The 19,216-nt window shown below is 43.9% G+C and overlaps 1 protein-coding gene and 1 long non-coding RNA gene across 26 annotated transcripts in view; one reads left to right on the top strand and one right to left on the bottom strand.

Annotated features, from left to right (window-relative positions):
• The window catches only part of LOC139046763 (uncharacterized), a 57,490-nt gene that overhangs the window by 14,483 nt on the left and 23,791 nt on the right, over positions 1-19,216 (bottom strand). For 4 of the 25 annotated variants that reach the window (XM_070522603.1, XM_070522608.1, XM_070522606.1 and 1 more), the window contains 4 exons: positions 10,798-10,855; positions 10,534-10,717; positions 1,689-1,751; positions 385-1,475 (listed from right to left, as the gene is read on the bottom strand). In XM_070522603.1, coding sequence (XP_070378704.1) covers positions 1,421-1,475; positions 1,689-1,751; positions 10,534-10,717; positions 10,798-10,855 — 360 coding nt within the window. In that variant the 3' untranslated portion in view covers positions 385-1,420. Of the gene's footprint in view, positions 1-384; positions 1,476-1,688; positions 1,752-10,533; positions 10,856-13,625; positions 13,977-13,999; positions 14,747-19,216 lie in introns of those variants that run through there. The other 21 variants (XR_011507538.1, XR_011507539.1, XR_011507528.1 and 18 more) reach the window with 18 other exon arrangements.
• On the top strand, positions 6,065-8,732 carry LOC139048120 (uncharacterized). The gene is made up of 2 exons (XR_011507526.1): positions 6,065-6,840; positions 6,938-8,732. It is a non-coding gene; the product is annotated as an uncharacterized lncRNA (long non-coding RNA).

The following is a 19,216-nucleotide window of genomic DNA, read 5'->3' as shown; positions in this document are numbered from 1 at the left end:
ATTTAAAGGGAGGTGCTAGTCAAAAACATAAGAACCTAGAACTATGAAACCCCAGCTGTTTACATACTCTCTTAGGGTGATTTCAAATACTATATAAACAAGTTTTATAGCAAGTTGCATAGGTTTTGTTCTGTACAACGACAATGTGTAAAACGTCGGCATTCTTGCCCCCACTTTTTTATCTCTAAACTTCCATAATTGCAGACCAGTGATGACGCATAATCCTCCAAATCAACTGCAGAATACTGAAATATGTTACCGAAATTAATACCAAAATCGTTATTCACTGTTATGTTTTAAAAAGTGCATATAAGAAGTGTTAAATTAGAACCTGTGAAACCATTTCAATATGTTTAGACAACCAGTAAGTGTTAAGATTTTATCTTACATACGTAAGTGATGTTGAAGATTAACCCCTCAGTGGTGGTGGTCAAGACAGTTTAGGATTTCAAGCACAAAGTTGTCATTCTGGAGCAGTTTAGGAGCAGAATTTTTTTTTCTACTTCGTGTTCCAAAAGTTTTTTTGGAACACTTGGAGTAGTACAGAAGTAATCTAGCCCTTTGGTGGAGCTTGTTATTACTGTGCAGTCAGTAAGTGCTGCTCAAGAGTGAAGCAAGACACTCTTGAGACACTCTTAATCAGTGTACTGGCAGACCAGAGCTTTTTTGGACGTGCCTGTGGCGATTTGGGCCCTTAAGGGCAGTAAAAGACATGCATTCATTTTTTTTGGACATTGTAGCGGCCCTTAGGGACTCTGAAAAATCGGACTGTACTACTGACCAAAAGGATGCTTCAAATGGTCCATGGGGCGAACACGCAGCGGAACGAGGACAAGAATAGGAAGGACCATTGCATTGAGGAATGACTGGGAAAGGAACTGTGCCGCCGCCTCTTTGAAGGAGCTTGAGCTCAAAAAGCAAAGTGTTGGCTTACACTAAGATGCAGGTTACCCACATCCACACCAAAATAAACCCCTTAAAGCAGTGAAATGCAACACTGAAGCATTATGCGCAGTCTGAGAGTATCTCAGGACAGTTGAGGTTGACTTTCCAGTTGCTTGGAGAATGTGATATGGGACAAAGTTCGGGCATAATACCAATGAGCTTGCTATCAGTTGATACAAATAGCTCTATTTGCTTTTGTATGCATCTCTTTTTATTCGCATTTTAAAATGTTTGACTATTTGCCGTGAGCTAGACCACTTTTTTTTTACAGTGAAGCTGTCTATTGCTAAGATCTGGCAGATCGCATCCGCGCATAGACCAACAATTTTTCATACGATGGGCCGATCCCGAAGAAAGTGCAATACCATGCCAACCCGAGGCAGAAGTAAAGCAAGCATTAAGCACTCCCCATATGTGGGCTGATCCCGAAGGTCGTGAAATGCCAGTCCAACCTGCAGCGGAGATGAAGCAGGCTTTAAGCACTCCGCACACATGGGCCAATCCCATAGGTAGTGCAATACCAGGCTGACCTGCGGCAGAAGTGCAGTTCACCATTAAGGGGCCCACATACGCAGCTCCGCTGGTCAGCCTTCACAGAGTAAAAGGGCACCGAGTTTCTTTCGAAGATATTTTAGTAGCTGTGCATTTTACAAACCCCTTGTTTCAGTTTTCTATTTTGAATAAAATAAACACTACTCCTTACTGTTCAAACTGCATTGTTTTTATTTTTTTAACATGCTTACCAGAGAGTGACAGCATCAGGTGACATGGTGTCAGCCCATCTTGACGTGAAACTTGGTGAAAACCTGAAAAAAATCGGGGAATTTGAAAATGTCAACTTGGATACATTGTTCTTCTAAGCATGCAGTATGGCACATAAGCCTGGAGGTTAACGAAGAATCTCGAGAACACGTTAAGGACCGTACAAAGAGCAATGCAATGATAAATGTTAAGAGACAGGAAGAGAGCGGTGTGGATCAGAGAGCAAATAGGGATGGTCGATATTCTAGTAGACATTAAGAGGAAAAAATGAAGCTGGGCAGGCCATGTAATGCATAGGGTAGATAACCAGAGAACCATTAGAGTTGCAGAATGGGCGCCAAGGGAAGGGAAGTTTCGCCAAGGATGACAGAAAACTAGGTGAGATGATGAAATTTGAAAGCACAAGTTCGCATCAGCTAGTGCAAGACAATGATAATTGCAGGGAGGCTCCTTCGTTCTGCATTGAACTTTAAGGTAGGATGATGATGATGGTGAATGCGTGCAACTCTTTAAAAAGAAATTTGGGCCGGAAATAGCTTGCACAGTTCACCAAGACACGAAACCAAATTCGTATGCTTTGCCACTAACACGGATGTATTCCAGCGAAGCTAACTTATGAAAAGCGGCCACCATTGTGTAATCATCTATTTAATTGTTGGAACAGCTTGCGAAACATAGCATGATGTGTTGGAAGGAGCCCCGTAACTTTTTTTTATATAGCCGGCTATAATATGCACATGCTGAATTTTTTATAATTAATGCTATGTGATGTGCAAAGTAAGCAGCAATTTTATCCAGTATTAAAACGTACCTTAGTGTAACAGTACAATGAGAGACGTAATCAAGAATTTGTATGTATGCACATCTGAGTACGCATGCATGCATGCTGTAATCCTTGAAACTGGTGCACTGGTCTTAGTGCAGCTTGGTAGCTCATAGTTTGTGAGGGGATTCGTAATGGCAGTGCTCCACCACGCCACAATGCAGCAGTCAACGCTGATAGTGTATCCACACGCCGGACGGCTCCGTGCAAATCTGTGCCGCGGACGCTTAATCCGCCGCCCGTCTGGCTGCGAAGCCCATCCAGACGACGGACGGACTGAGCAGACGACCGCGCCGGAAAAATAAACATGGCGGCACCACCCGAAGCGACTGCCGTCCGCCTCGAACCTGTCAAGTCGTCATCGTCCACTGTGTGACCCATAATTTTCAAACTGAGGCTTGTATTTGGTTTATATTTGTGCCCAGAAGCTTCAACAGCAATCTATTCGTGATGAGTGGGCACCGTTTCCGAAAGAGATACTCAGATTCTCTGCGTGTAGGCTTAGAGTGGCTGTATGGCTGAACATGGCCTCGACGATGTTGTGGCGGTCCGGGCGGATCTCAGTGGACGTAAGTTATTATGATTGCTTGTTTCTACTCACTCTAGATGGCGCCATCGGTGTAACAAAGACTTTGTCATACGTGTTTTTCACTCTGAATGAAAATGGCAATCGAAAGGAAACGACGGTTGGCCGCAATGGCTGTCGTTTTGTCCGAATTGGATGATGACGAGTGCTTGTTTCATCGAAAGAGGTCTTGTTATGCTCTCGTGTCCACATAATCGGTGAGAGCCATGTCCCACAACGCGGCGAACTGCTCCACGAGATGTAAGAACAAAGTTACCTCATCCATTCAGGTTCATTTCAGTCGCTCTTGTGCGAATCGCACGCTCGCGAACAGACACGAATGGTGTCAGCAGCGATGAAGCTGTTTCAGAAAGATCCCAAAGCCGCGCTTGTTGCCAGACTGTAGAGCATGCTAGGCTAAATCCGCAGCATTCGACTCCCAAAATCCGGATGCGAAAAATAGCACGGCATTTGGGGTGCGATCTTGTACGCGTTCCAAAATAGAACGGAGGCGGTCCGTTCTACCGAGCCGCACATGGTTGGTCAGTTTGAACGGTGAAGAACGCCATGACGTCAATTGTGAAGTGATATCTGCTGTCAATCATTCCGTGTTGTCTGCTATCGGACAAACGCAACAGAACAGACCGCCAATTTCGCGACGGAAAGAACGGACCGCCTCCGTTCGAGTTTGGAACGCGTACAAGATCGCGCCCTTGTTGTCCGTGGGGGTCGCGGATGACGCGCGGACGGCACAAATCCGTGACGCGTAGTCACGTGATGCGCCGTCCGTCGTGTAGATCCACCATGAAGAGAGGAAATGCTAATCTTACCGACGCTGCACATTTTCTATTTATTTATTTATTTAGAAAACACCTTACAGGCCCTGTCGGGTATTGAGTAAGGGGGGCAATGTAACAAAGAACTGTTAAGTACAATGGAAACAACTCAAAAATAAACCTAAGACAACTGTACAGTGGCTGAACTAAAAACAAAACAAAGCACAGCATGATCAAGCATAGCGGATATATAAAAGGAAGGAGATTATGTAAAAAGCATGCACAGGCGTTCACGAAATATTTTACGATCAGTTATCGTGACGATATCATCGGGAAGACCATTCCGGTGGATATGCCACGAGGTACAGCAGATAAATTGAAAGCAGTGGTTTTACCGAAAATGCGCTAGAAGCTAAAATGATTATGTAATCTTGAAGACGTACGGACGGGGGTTTTGAGGGGTAATATGCATGGCTTATCGGAATGAACATATTTGTGAAATAGACAGAGCAAAGCAATCTTCCGGCGGATGTCTAGGGGCTGTAAAGAAATATTGAGCTTGATCTGCGTTATACTTGACTTTCGATCAAAATTCCGAGTTATATGTCGGGCAGCTCTGTTCTGGATGCGTTCCAGCATGGTTATTGAATATTCTTGGTGTGGTGACCATACAGCTGATGCAAATTCTAATTGCGGGCGTACAAATGTCAGGTATGCTAATTTACGCACGTCAGCAGATGAATTTTGCAAGTTGCGCCTCAGAAAGCCAAGGGTTTTAGATGCAGTTGCGCAAATTGTAGTGATATGCGGAGACCAAGAAAGGTTACTAGTGAGGTTTACACAAGGTATTTGTAAGTAGTGGTACGTGACAGGTTCGTGTTATTTATGGTGTATGTGAATATGGAGCTAGTGCACTTGCGTGAGAATGATATATTATTACATTTGTAAGGGTTAAGAGACATTTTCCATATATTACACCAGTCGGTAATAATGTGAAGGTCATGCTGCAAGGCAGTATGATCGTTAATAGAATTAATTTGTCGGTAAACAACGCAATCGTCAGCGAACAGTCGTATGCAGGAGGAAATGTTTGAAGGTAGGTCGTTAATAAATATTAGGAAAAGCAGAGGCCCTAACACACTCCCCTGTGGTACACCAGACGTGACCTCAGTGACAGGAGAAGGAGAAAAAGTTTCTAAGTCAAGAAAGGGTTAGTGAGTCGATACCTAGATGAGATATTTTAGAAATGAGCCAGCAATGGGCAACGCGATCAAATGCTTTTGAAAAGTCCAGGAAAATGGCGTCTATTTGTTGACTGTTGTTCATACTGCTATGTAGATCGGTGGTAAATTCTAGTAACTGTGTTTCACAAGATAGACCTTTCCTGAAGCCATGCTGTTTCTGAAAGAAAAAGTTATTTTTTTCTAAGTGCGTGTAAATGTGCGAGGCGATTATGTGTTCAAATAGTTTGCATGACACAGATGTTAGCGATATTGGGCGATAGTTTTCAGGCCTATGTCTATCTCCAGTTTTAAAAATGGGGACAACCTTCGCAATCTTCCAGTCAACGGGCAAGACACCAGACGACAAGGACTGCTTAAAGATATGATATAGGATGACACTTGAAGTAGATACTGTGTTTTTTAATAGCTTAGTGTTAATATTGTCAATACCACAAGCGGATGTGGTTTTAAGTCCGTTAATGAGGCTAACAATGCCTTCAGTTGAGATATTTATGGGTGCCATAAATGGGTAATCGTAATCCGGAACCACTGGAATATCAGAATGGTCTTCCCTCGTAAAAACAAAAGAAAAATATGCATTAAATAGTGATGAACATTCCCCGTCTGAAAGAGGTTGTTGTTTGTCGTCTAGCAGAGAAATATCAGAAGTGTGACCGGGTATTAACGGTTGCCAAAATTTTAGCGGATTAGTCTTCAGGAGAGAAGGTAAGTCGTGAGCGAAGTACTTGTCTTTAGAAGTGCGTAAGGCTAAAGTGTACTCACTAAGGAAATTTTTGTACTTGCTCCATGAGGACTCTCCCGATTTATAGCATTGCGGTACAGACGTTTTTTTTTTATTTTATTACGTAGTGTTCGAAGTTTTTTATTGAACCATGGTTTAGATTTGTCGTTCGCTGCCGAAACGTACGGAATATATTTGTCTTTGTAAAGTATCCAGTTTTCATTAACTCTTTCGTTACCACGCCTATTCAAATCGATCACCGGTGATCGATGCTTTAAACGGCCGATTTCGACATGTTGGAATCGTTTCTCGTGCAGCTAGCGCCATCCAGTGGTTAGTCTAGGCAGTGCACTTGTAGAACCAGTTTAAATTTTCCCGCTCTGGCGACGTTCTGATTTTTGATGCGCCTTTTTGAGAACTAATGTGCGCGTGTTGTTGCAAAAGGGGGCGTGGCGGCCGCGCTTGAGAAAAAATACTGCCACTCGTGGTAATTCAGCATTAGCGTCAAATTTTTGTGATCAAAAGGCTCCCAGCAAGTCAAATATTGAATCATATTGTCGGCTTTGTTATCTGGCGGCGTTGAGTGGGGATAATTACCCGAAAATGACGCCAGCTATTCACTAGTGAGCTTTGACTTGGAGTCCGGGTGGTTTTATTCCACGAAAACGCATTCCTGAAGGTCCGCCGCATGTCCAACATGTATACCTAGCCTTTACAGCCAGTTTGCAGCAGTTTTGGTTTCGCTTCTCTTGTTAAATCCGCCAGAGGGCCGCATCCGGTGTTACTATCGCAACAACGCCAGTCGCTCCGGTCTCTGCCATGGCGTCGTCGTCGGACGCAACTGCGCCGCGCGGAAAGCGTTCTGCTCGAAAGTATTCTTCACCCGCACCTGATTTTAGTGACGAGGATTCGAGCTTCGAGTCCGAAGATGACAGTACTTCTGCTTCAAGCTCTGACGGCGACGATGTTTCGAGTCAGCCCGGGACATCCGCAGCTGCTCACCGGTGAGTTACCTTTACGGCCTTGAGCAGTCACCGGCGTCGCGCGCGCTTATCTGCCGACCTTTGTGCACAAGCTTAGAGCTATTCTTGCTATCTGCAGGGTCCGTACGTCGCTAGGCCAGGATGTGCTGCCACCGGCTGTGAAGAAACTTCAGTTCACACCAACAAGGCCGCCCGGAGCACATCTCGGCCCAGCACTTCGGAGCAGCGCAAGACGCTTTACAACGGCGCGCGATTTTTTCCTCCTGTTCTTCACCGCAGAAGTAATAAATACTATCTGCAAGAACACGAATAAATATGCTTGGATGCATATTTTGGAGCTTCCAAGCTATGCTGAAAGAGATGGGTCGTGGAAGGAAGTGACTCCCGACGAACTAGTGAAGTTCATTGGACTGCTCATTTATATGGGCATTGTGAACGTGCCACGCATCCACCTTTACTGGAATACCAGTAGGCTTTTTTCAGGGCTTCTTCCTCGGAACGTTATGCCAAGGAGACGGTTTTCTGCACTTCTGCGCTTCCTAAGTGTCACTGATCCGGAGGCGACTACTGTAGCTACGCACGGCAGGCTGCACCGCGTATTGTGGCTTCTGCAACACGTGAACACTACATCAGCAGAACTTTTTCAACCTGCGCGGAACCTCTCTGTGGATGAAAGAATGGTCAAATCGAAAGGAAGATCGGGTATTCGGCAATACATGCGGGACAAAATTGTAAAGTGGGGATATAAATTGTGGGTGCTTGCTGATTCGCAGACTGGCTATTCCGTTCAATTTTATGTGTACGCAGGCAAACGGGAAACAGCTAGTGCAAGTGGACTAGCATTTGATGTGGTGACACAACTGTGCGATAAATACCTCAATCAAGGATATGTTATCTACATGGACAACTTTTACACATCTGCGTCTCTCTTTGCTCACCTGCTAAATCGCAAAACCCTCGCTTGTGGCACGACACGTAAAGATCGTCGGTGCTTCCCATCTGAATTGAAGGACGTGTCATGGGAGAAAAAGGCAAAGAGAGGTGATGTTCGGTGGCTCCGACGGAACAACATCCTGTATTTGCAATGGAAGGACAGGAAGGTTGTTCACATGATGTCAACAGCGCACACTGCCAACAGGCATGTTACAGCCACAAGGAAAGAGAGAAGAGGCGGCGTGTGGACTATCATCCCAATCGAAAAGCCGGTGCTGATTGACGACTATAATTCCGGGATGCTTGGAGTTGATAAGTCCGATCAGCTGATTGCATCCTATAACGTTTTGATGAAGTGCGTGAGGTGGTGGAAGACGCTCTTCTTTCATTGTATTGACATGGCTGTTGTGAATAGCTTCATTCTTTTTCAAGAGCACCGCCAGCAACACCTCTCAACACCAGAATTGCAGAGGAGCGCCCACTTCGACCAACTTTCTTTTCGGATGGAGCTCACCCAACAGCTGCTCGAGCTTGATGATGAAGAGGTTCCCAGAGTACATCCTGTCCCAAAAGAAGTGCCGCACCATCCGCAAAAGATGCCAAAAAGGCGAAACTGCAGGATGTGCTATCAGGAACGCAAAATCGAACAAAAGACAAACGTTTTCTGCGAAAACTGCGAAGTGCACCTGTGCCTCACGAAAACGCGCAACTGCTTCACCGCATGGCACGAGCGCTGAAGCTGTTCCCGGTCTTTAGTTTTTTTTATGTAGCTGAAGAACGGCGCGGTACAGAGAATTAATTTTTTTAGACAGTATTCCTGAGTCATTGATCTTCAAAATGTATATTCTAAATTTTCTTTCTTAATAATGTGTATGTAGATATTGTGCCTTTTCTTTCTTGTTTTTATCAACTCGCCACAAAAATGGCACTTTTCCGAATTTTTTGTATGTTCCCTAATAAATTGTTTGCTTTGTAACTTATGTTTTTGGAAAGAGCATTTCATTATGTGCAATTTGGCATGCTGCAACGTGTTCTGGAATATTATTTGTACTGGCAAAAAAATTTCTTCCGAGACCTATGAAAAACGGCCATTTTCTCGCGGTAACGAAAGAGTTAACGGAACGTTGGGAAAAAGACGGAAAGAATGAGTCACTGTTGATGGAAATGTAGTTAGCTTTGTTGTAATCCCGAATTTTTTTATGTTGAAACCCAGTGAATAACATGGGAATTCGGAGCGTCAGCTGAAGCAGCTTATGGTCACTGAAACCGTCAGAAATTAACACAGGACACACGGTTTCAGGTGCGGTAGTTAGTGCCAAAGCTAAGAGGTTATTGTCACGGGTGGGTTGATTGATTACCTGAGAAAGATTTAAGTCCAAGGTTAATTCAATGAAATCGGTTGCGTGCTTGCATGACGATGACAAGCATGGCCAATTGATTTGGGGAAAATTGAAATCGCCAAGCAGATAAACATAACTAGTTGAACATTTCTGCATGGCAGTAACAATGCTTTCGCGTAGTTTATCAACAAATGGAAGGGACACTTCAGGGGGGCGGTAACAGACACCAACTAATATGTTTCCACAAATGGTTTGACAGGCAGCCCAGATAATCTCAAGTGATGAGGTGTCAACTTCATAAGAAGAAATCCTTTTATATATTGCAAGTAAGACACCACCGCCCTTTTTATCATTGTGGTCATGCCGATAAATGCTGAATATGTCACTTTCTATAAAAATTTCACTATCTGAAACATCGTGGTGTAGCCATGTTTCTGTTAGAGCTAGAACGTCGGGTTTGCTATCTTCTATAAAGGAACAAAATATATCGCGCTTATTTAGTATGCTGCGTATGTTAGTGTACGATATTGTGAGCAAACGAGATGATTCAGTAGAAGAGGGAAGTTTAGGGACCTGCGCCCCCGTAGATTTCTTTAGCTATCTGTTACATAATACGACGGTGTCTCTATCAACATTGTACATGTATTCCTTGTTGTTAATGCGCATCTTGTCAAGTGAAAGTTTGCAGGGTTTGTCCTGTGCTCTTGCATATTCTAACAGCTTTTTTCTTGCTAAGTGAGTGCTTGGCGCGAAATCCTCGCGGACAGATCAGCGGGAGCCTTTTAGCTTCCTTGCAGAAGCCAAAATATTCTGTTTGTCTTTAAATGTGACAAGCTTAGCGATTATTGGCCTGCATTTGTCATGAGCGAATCGACCAATTCTGTGCACTCGTTCAAACTGGTCGCTTGATAAAGTAAGCCCCAGCCTTTCAGCGCAGAGTTTGACGACGTTTTGCTCTGAAGTCGTCCAATCTTCACCGGACTCATCGCTGATGCCAAAAAACAGTAAATTTGATCTACGTAATCTGTTTTCGGCGTCCTCGCACCTTGAAGCTATGGTTTTTAACTGGCGTGAAAATGACTGGATGCCGTCAGGTATGTCTGTCCCAAAGGTTTCGCGTAGGCTAAGGGTGGACTTGAGAGTGGCGACTCTGTCCTTAAGGCATTTCACCTCAACGTCTGTGGCGTCCTGCTTCTCTTTTATCCCCTTAAGCTCCACCAAAATTGCAGTTTGGCCTGCTGCTATCCTGTGTACAATGTCTAAAACAGAATCTTCAGGTCCAGGATTAAGTTCGACATCCCCAGACAGCATCAATCGCAACAAGTCGCACAAAGCAGCAGAGTGCGCGTTTGACACTGTCATAGAGCTCAATCGGGCACGACACCGCTATTAGACAGCGATTATTGCACTTATAGCCACTGGTATTGTCCAGGTAACTAACCTGTAACAACAGAAGCGGTGAGCGTCCCATTGTCGTAGTGGCGTCGTGCCCAGCAGAGAGCAGTTGTGGCGGGCTTTTATATTGCGCGCCGGATCCGATGTTCGTGCTGGTGCATTGCCCGCGTTGCCAGGTGATGATTCCGTCATCCGCCAAAGCTGGTGCCGCACGTAGGCGCTCCCTCGTTCTGCGGTAGATCGACGATACCATTGTTGACAGGGCTCGGCCAAGGGGACCACGCATGCGCGTCCAAGGTACGTGACACACCCACGGAGCCAAGTTCCAGAATGACGGGAGGCCGGCAGGTCAGCCCGAGCAGGAGGAACTGTTACAACAGAAGCGGTGAGCGTCCCATTGTCGTAGCGGCGTCGGGTCAACAGGCCAATGAGAGTGCTGACACGTGAGCTTGAAGCTCGCCAGATCCATCTAACAATTTGTGCGTCGTACATGACAGCATAATCAACATTTAATCATCGATTTATTTCAACTACCATGTACGTCGACGTTGCTTCTTTAGTGCTGATACTTTGTTGACCCCCCCCCCCCTTTCTTCAAGGATACTTCTGACAGTGAAAAATAACACTGAATGTCCACATCAACAGGAACGGGCATAAGATGCAACCATTTGCAACCTTTCTAACAGAAGCTTGTATTGCCTCACTGGTGTCAGTGTTACCGCGCGAAAAAACCCAAGCTGCGCAAAAATATAAATTGCTTATCAGGCTGCGGATTCGAACCACCGACCTCCGGATCGCGAGACCACCACGCTAACCGATTCAGCCACTGTCAGTTCATCAAACGCTGCCTTTAAGGTGGGTAAGTAGAAGCAGCGCAAGGCATGAGCCAATCATGGGCATCCCCTTCTTCCAGAGGAGGGAAAGGGTGTGTTCGCGTGTTTGTTCGCCCTACACCCGCAGTTTCCCACACCAGTTCAGGCCCAGCAGTCAGATGGGGAGGCCGCGTTTGGTCTGTTCTGCCAAAGAGCAGGCTGCATTGAAGGAATGGCAGTGGGAGCAGGCCACGTGTTGTGCGTTTGGCCAAAGAACAGGCAGTGTTTGATTGATGGCACCGGGAACTCATTCGAGAAAGGGGTCGACGTTGACGTGCCGCCCTCGCCGTGAGGCGTTACAAAGAGCCTCAGATCCCAAGCTTCGCTTGCACCCCGCTTCACAGCAGTGGAAGGGCAGTAACTTTTTTGGCCTCCATCCTTGTGTCATAGTCCAAGCATGCTCTTGCTAAATAGAATCATTCTTGGCAACTAAAGGTTAGTGTTTAAGTCCAATTAAAGCTCCTCATTGGAACAGTCTCCAGGACTTCAGAATTTCACGATAAGTAGAATACCATTTTGTTGGTAAGTACCACGGCAGAGATAGTGACCTATAGGTAGATAATGAAAGAGCCAGTATTCAGTAAAAACTTATAAATGTAAAAAAATTTGGCCTAGTCTAGTTTAGAGTAATTGGCAAACCTGTTTTTGCAGTCTTATACTAGTGAAGGTTTAGCACTACAGGACTGTGCCAGTTCCATTCCAACTACATCTGCCCAATTGATGCCATTATAGATTAACATTACTGAATATATTCTGCAATCACATTATTTATTCATAAATTACACTTGCGCAGGTAACATGCATGTACTGTCAAGAAGAGTAGATATTAGAGAGATTATACAGCTCACAACGCACTGCAAAAATGAAAGGTCACAAAGCAAATATGTTCTTGTTAAAGAAGCATAACATTATCTGCAATGTTGTTAGAACTTCAAAAATAAGTTTTTTGTTGAAAGGCACAACTAGTAAACAACTATAGTAAGAATTTCATTTAAAGTTGGAGAAATAGTACAACTCTTGGCATTCTGGGGAGTTAAAAAGAGTGGAATTAAGAAATCTCAACTTTGTCAAGTAGGAATGAAATGGAGGGCCCACCCCATTTTGCAACTTTACTGTGGACCAGTGTATGCCAACATGGGAAGTAAGAAAAGAAATTTGGGTATTTCATGGTGCGTGTAGATCCATAGACTTTTGTTCCCAACGGTATCTTTTGATGACATGCCCAGTCTTTTTTTTCTAGTCACTTGTTGCACTTTAATGCGATAAAATCTACTTGAACCTCTTGTGGTCGCAAGATCCGCAGGTGAGCTCGTTCCCTCAATCAGTTGCCACCACCCAGTCTCTACTCAACCATATCTTGTGAACAATATATACATCTTTTTTTTTTTTCTGCCTCCTAGCATTTTGGGTGATATCCTGAGTGATGAAAACAAGCACTCCATAAAATCAGCAACATCTATCATTACAACAGATTCATAACAATAGTGCAGCCACTACATTGTTTTAGCTTTCCATACTAAATAAACTCACTGGGTCTGCGTTAGTGTGGGCAGGGGTAAGCTTGCACACGTAAGTTTTTGGTAACATTCATAACAAAGCAAACAAGCTTTCAGGACTATAAACCTTTGAGTAACATCAGCTACGTGGGAGCAAAATATACATTCAAAAAACAGGAAAAATAGGCACACTGTTATGTGCCACTAATCCTTTCCTAAAAAGCTGCAAGAATTTTAGGCGGTTTTGATAGAACTATAGCATGGCACAAAACTGATGGTGCTGTGCATTTGGTCACTGCAAGCAGCTGTACATTGTTAACCTCTCTGGCCAATCATGTCTGCTGCAGAAGCATCCCTAGTATGTCTCCCAATTTCAAGATACTTGATTTAGTGCAGTATCACTCTTTGTTGACCTTTTTATCAGACTGACGCAGACTACATGGTATAAAAAATTGGGCACTGAAAGCACCATGCCCCGCTCTGCTTTAATTGTTTCGCTTAAATCTTTTGTGTACCCAGCAGAAATTCTAGATTCTAAGCTTTTGTTTTAAATGTAACAAACCTCGTCAAATTTGGTGCAGTGGTTGCCGAGAAAAACGAATACTCCGTTTACATGTATTTAGATTGGAACACCCGAGCTAAAACTTCCTCTGAAACGCGCCCGCCACGCGGTGGCATTGCCGAGCCCAAACCGAAGGAGCAGTACGGGATCCACATTTTCTCTGCTGGAGGCACCGCCAAATTATACTGAACAAAGAAACGTTGCGTACCCTTAGTACACGTACAAATTTCCTCTTTATAGCGACAATGTAGGGGACTGCGGCTTGCACTGGCAGCCGGCTTTACCTATGCGCCGCCAGTCTGGTTCCTCAGACGTGTAACGATTGCGACAGTGTACGCGGCGCAAAAAGCACCTGGGACTCCTGCAAGACCAGACAAAACCTTGCCTATGTGCATTATCTAACTCCTTCTCATTACCGTTAAACAAAACTCGAGAACGCAGTAAAGAATTTCGTATTGAGCTGAGAGTACGCTGCACAAGGTCTACTGAAAGACGGAACTTTTAACGACAGCTTCTAGGCTAACTTCAAGATGCATCGATAAGTAACTGTTCAATAACTGTAGAATAAATACGTCCACTTGCCTGTCTGTTCACGCCAATACCGCAAGCTCTTTTTAGAAGCACGAGACGGGCGCTGAAAAGCGTCGAGACATTTCATTCGGCGAAATTAACCGCTTGCATTGCCAATGCAGCGAAAAATCAAGTGAACGATTAGAGTGTATTAACGACTTCGACGATGCAATCGGCCATTTTGGGAAGCTTTAGGCATGGATCGGCTTGGCTATTAGCCCCGAGAACGAACACGAGCGGCGCTGCGAGCGCCGCTCGCGTGACGTCAGGGCACGGACTCGCGCCTGTCGTCTGCTACAGTTCGGGCGTTGTCCGGGCGCTTTCTGCGGTGTTTTCGTTTGTTCGCCCTCGTTCTCTCTGCTTGTATACTTATGGTGGTCGTCTCAAATATATTTTTACGACGTCTTCCTTTGCGAACATTTATTCAAAGAGCTAAGTTCTTAGACAACAATGCAGCTCTCGAAGGCAACGCTACAGTGCCAGCCGAAGCGACGCAGACCAGCCCATTGCGGGTTTTTCATACGCGGATAGACAATCACAAAAGCATAGCCTATAGGAATCCAGTTATGATACCATACCTGCCGCGGTGCAACAAGTATGTCACAAAGCTGGCTATATATGACTTCTACAGCAGTCACGTTGATTTTATTCCGCTAAAACAGGTTTGCTCACGACGAGTAGTTCATAGTATAATATCGAATTTTTGCATTTCCTCACAGAAACGCTCGGCAGTAGCACGGGGACTTAACTAATACTGGAGCTTAGATTCCACACGCCTCACTTGCTTCTTTACCTGCTTGTCAACATTAGGCGGTTCTTCACATGTTTATTTTTTTTAAGCGGCGGAAACTTGAAGTAAAGTTAATGAAGGCTTACAGCTATTTACAGAGTACAAATAGGAATGTACCAATATATATTCCCTTTTCCGTGCTACACGTTCAACTCGACTCTTTAGAGCGCGTTTGCTAATGATTAATAATGTATGTTATGTTCCTCTTTTTTTGTCTATGTTACCTAGTGTATATCATTTATTTATTTCAATGCCGCAGTGTGTTTTGCATTGTTATTGTGGAAATATTTTACTGTTCTTTCATATATTGTATAACTGCAATGTTTTATGGCCACTAAATAAATGTAATTTATATGGCGCTTGATGTGTTACCCCATGCAGCCATATCGTACCTAAGGGGGTGAGGTTACCTCAAGCCACGTCTGTGCGGCTTTTTTCCCTCATCCACCTCCATTTACCACTCCGCTGTACATGTGTGTGTGTAAATGGAAATTAATAAATCAAATCAAACTCACTTGAGAAATTTACTGGTGCTTGTTGCTTGAGGAATATACATGACGAATCTGTTTGGCGAACAGACACAGGCTGCTCGGCCCAATTTTTTTAGTGAAGCATGCCTGCTGGACCGCATAGCTGCAGCCAGAAAGACGTCGAAGCGTCAATGACTAGTAGTATGGGACATATTCAAGATATCGAAATTCCCCCGGTGGAGGGTCAGAAATCAAGTGAAAGTATATGCAAGGCTTGTGGTGCTTTCTTTATGAATGTTTGCGATTGGATTGGAGCAAACTTAATTTAGCCTTAATTTATGTACCGACGAAGCGAATTGTTATCCGTTTGTATAATTAAATAACGCTGGATCGAGACATTGTGAGACAGAAGGTGCTTGAATTTTCCTTTTGTAGGCAATCTAAGCTGCGGTGTAGTAGCTCGAGAATACTTTAGCCATTCCAGTTGGCGCTGTAAAAAAATGCTTTATGGTTTTAATTCGAAGTTGTAGTGAACTGATGGGTTTCGCGAACATAGCGTGCCTCGCCATACGGACAGTCGATTGCTACCGTTACGTGATCAGGGGTGTGCCATATTGTCGATAAAGGCTACTGAGGGCCACTATGAAACATTTCATCACTTTCAATTGAGTGGCTCTCGATCTTAACAACGAAACTTTTCTCTCAGGTGATTGCTACTATGGTGTTTGTGAATTAACTATGTAAATACTCTACATGACGCGCCGTCGTGTTAGCAGCCATGAGCAATTCGTTTTTTGGAGGCCTGTTTCAGAGGGGGACGAAAGTAGCAGCAAACTTTTTCATAAGAAATGCGCGCCTAATTTTTTACGCAACAATGAATGGCTATATTTGAATAGAACAACACACCAGAGTAATAGGAATCGTGATGACAGCTTCGCTGGGCAGTGTCTTTCTAACATCGGATAACATGTTGACGCCAATTACCAAATTTTTCTTATCTCATAGCTAAATACTAAATGAATGTTAAGTGTTTAGCGAAGCATCATACACAACTTCGCGCGTTGAATTTGCAGATATTCTTTTTTTAGTCAAAATCTACCGATAGACACGGCGCATATATGCGTTGCAAAACCTAGTAGACCCCTTTAACGCTACTTAGCTTGCGATATCCAAGCCGCAAAGTTTCTCGACTCACACGCCTTTGAAGAGGAAACTGTGGTTAAGGTATGGCAGCTGAAAGAAGCCGACGTATTCTTCAATACGTACGGCTTGAGCCACCCATACCTCAAGCATACACGAAGGGAACGAGCGCGCGCGGCAGCCGAGCGAGCCGGAGCGAGCGGCGTCTTGGCCGTGACGTCACTCGCGAGAGGGCGCCACTCCTAATTCTCGCCGCTAATAGATGCGCACAACCTTTGGAAGCAACTTTCTTCTTCTTTTTTTTTTGTCGCCAGACAAAAATCGCTGTGTTAATCTTTTTTTTTTTTTTACAGAGAAGATATGTTTATATTAAGGGTATGGTGGCTAGCATACACTCTTAAGCATAATTATACCCTCTTGCCACACAACGATAATCGTCATCTGCTTGTCCGCATTTCCTTTCTTTAACGCGGCGAGCCCGGTACTTTCCAGTAACGAACGGCATGCGCGTTATCATTCCCGACAGGAAAGTAACAGGCAATGCTATCATGCTGATAATGCGTGTGCCGTTCGTTAGTGTAAACGCCGCCAGAAGTGAGGAACAATTCCGTGTGTCTTGAATGACGCTTGTACAGTTATCAGTCAAACCGCCTAATGTTGCCACTTCTCTGCTGTGCTTATGTGGGCTTTTTTCTAACCTTTCACAGTGGGTGCAGCATGTCCAGAACCACAGCGTCCTGCAGTCTATCCTGTTGCACGGGACTGGTGGCCACGCATCATTACACAACTTCCCAAATAACAATAAGAGTCAGTTTGGCACTTAGTAGAGCAGTATACGAGGGATCAAAAAAAAATGTGATTGTTCCGCAAATATGTTCCGCAAATATATATTTCTCTATCATTCTTCTAGAGGTAATTCAAAAAACGAAACTATAGTCGGATGCAACTTAAGTATGCAGCGAAGCCCCGCCCACGGCCTCATAACCGCCAGCCACTGTTCCTCTGCGAGGCTGCAAATAATTCATACTTCAAACTTTTCCTGTTAGGCAAATAAGGCGGTGACCACAAAAATAAAATTATTAGCGCAAAATTTTATACATTTTCCCTCGCTTATTAAAGTATAATGGCGAAAGTCGAATTCTTTTCGAACTGAAAATTATAAAATACTTGCTTTGCTGCAACTATTTGTTTTCAAGTTTCAGTGCAGTTGGCAGTGAAGTTTCATGAGTAAAACGGGTTCAGCAGTGAAATGAACTGTACCGCAGACTTTTGAAGAGTGAAATGCTCAGACTCCATACACTTTGTCCATGCCTGTTGCACACCTCACTGCTTCCGCCGATGAAAAGGCTCTTCAAGAACAGCAGACTCTCCGGATCTATCAAGTAGGATGCATTGTTGAAAAGGCCACATGACGATGATTTTGTTTGCTTTTGTGATTGGCTGGCTAAGCAACACAACCCCGCGCGGTTCACGTGCCATGGTTGCTATGTATTCTACTATAGAAATCTTTAATTTACATTTTCACTTGTTTACTTGTTCTTGGTAGAGTTCTTCCTGCAGTTCTTTCCAGCGTGAGTCCATTTGATGTGGTTCCTTGTTTGCCATGTAAAGGAGAGGTGCATCTCACAGGCCTTATGTGTCTTTATGGTGAATGGTGGGCATTATTCATATTTGTATAATAAAGGTACCCTTCCCCTAATTTGCATAGGAAGGAGACCTAAGGTTGTCCCCCCCCCCCCTCGAAAAAAATTACAGCGTACGCGCCTGCCCTGTTGCCATTGATGAAACGACACAGAGGAATGCATAGAGCAAACTTTAGAGTCGGAAGGCTCGCATCGATGTCACTGGTTGTCCTTTCCCATTGTGCACCATTAAAAGCACTCATTGGAGTTAAAACAATGTTTGACTAGTTGCTAACATATTTCATAGTTTCCTTCCAGCGCAGACCCTCACTCCAGAATGCTGCAGGTCACACTGAACATTAATTTCCAAGTTTCAGTGCACTTCCTGAACCGCCCCCACTGCCAGATCCATCGACAGTAATTTTGGGTAGTTATTCCCATAAAACTTCTGGGTTCCTTGCCTTGGCACTCAACCTCAGTACACTGTAGCTACTAGTATAGGTGAGAAAATTATGCCGTATAAACAGAATGAAAGGCAATTTCCTAAACATGCAAAAGCATGCAAGTTCCTTCAACGCGCAAAAAGCATGGATAGCAGGCATATTTCTAATTTAGTGTGTTCACTGTGTGAAAGCTTACATTTACATATATGGAAGCATAGAACGAATGTTTCAAAGCATTAATTACATCCTTGAGCTTAATAATTAACATTAAAAATTCCGTATAATTTGGGCAATTTAATCTTGCACATAAAACCAATTCATTCAGTTTTGCAGACACTAAGTGGGATCACAAGTTTCACTATGTCTTTTGGAAGAACGACACAGGAACATATTTTCTGCTGCAAAATGTTTTCCTGTAAAACATCTAATTGGGAAGAAAAGCATTCTAAAACAATACAAGGTTTTCAACTTACTTATCCCAAATGAAATATGCAGTAATCTTTGCCAGTCTGTCTTTTATAGTTCTTTTAACAAAGAAATTATTGCCATGTGATGCTTTGTGCACTACACACAAAATTCAGTGAATGACAATGTCATTCATGCTTGAAATAAAAAAGAACACTGCTTCCCCAAGTGTTGCTAGCGGCTACTTCCTAATATAGGTTATAGGCACTCAAAGTTCAAAATTTTCGAGTGGAAATAAGAGTGAAGAAAGGCAAATAAGGAGGTTAAAGTGAAAACACTGTATTAGGCACACCTGCAAC

The sequence above is a fragment of the Dermacentor albipictus genome, chromosome 7, assembly GCF_038994185.2.
Source record: "Dermacentor albipictus isolate Rhodes 1998 colony chromosome 7, USDA_Dalb.pri_finalv2, whole genome shotgun sequence".
Classification (NCBI taxonomy): Eukaryota; Metazoa; Arthropoda; class Arachnida; order Ixodida; family Ixodidae; genus Dermacentor; species Dermacentor albipictus.
Note: the sequence above shows the minus strand (reverse complement) of the source record. Positions and strands in the feature narration are given on the sequence as shown.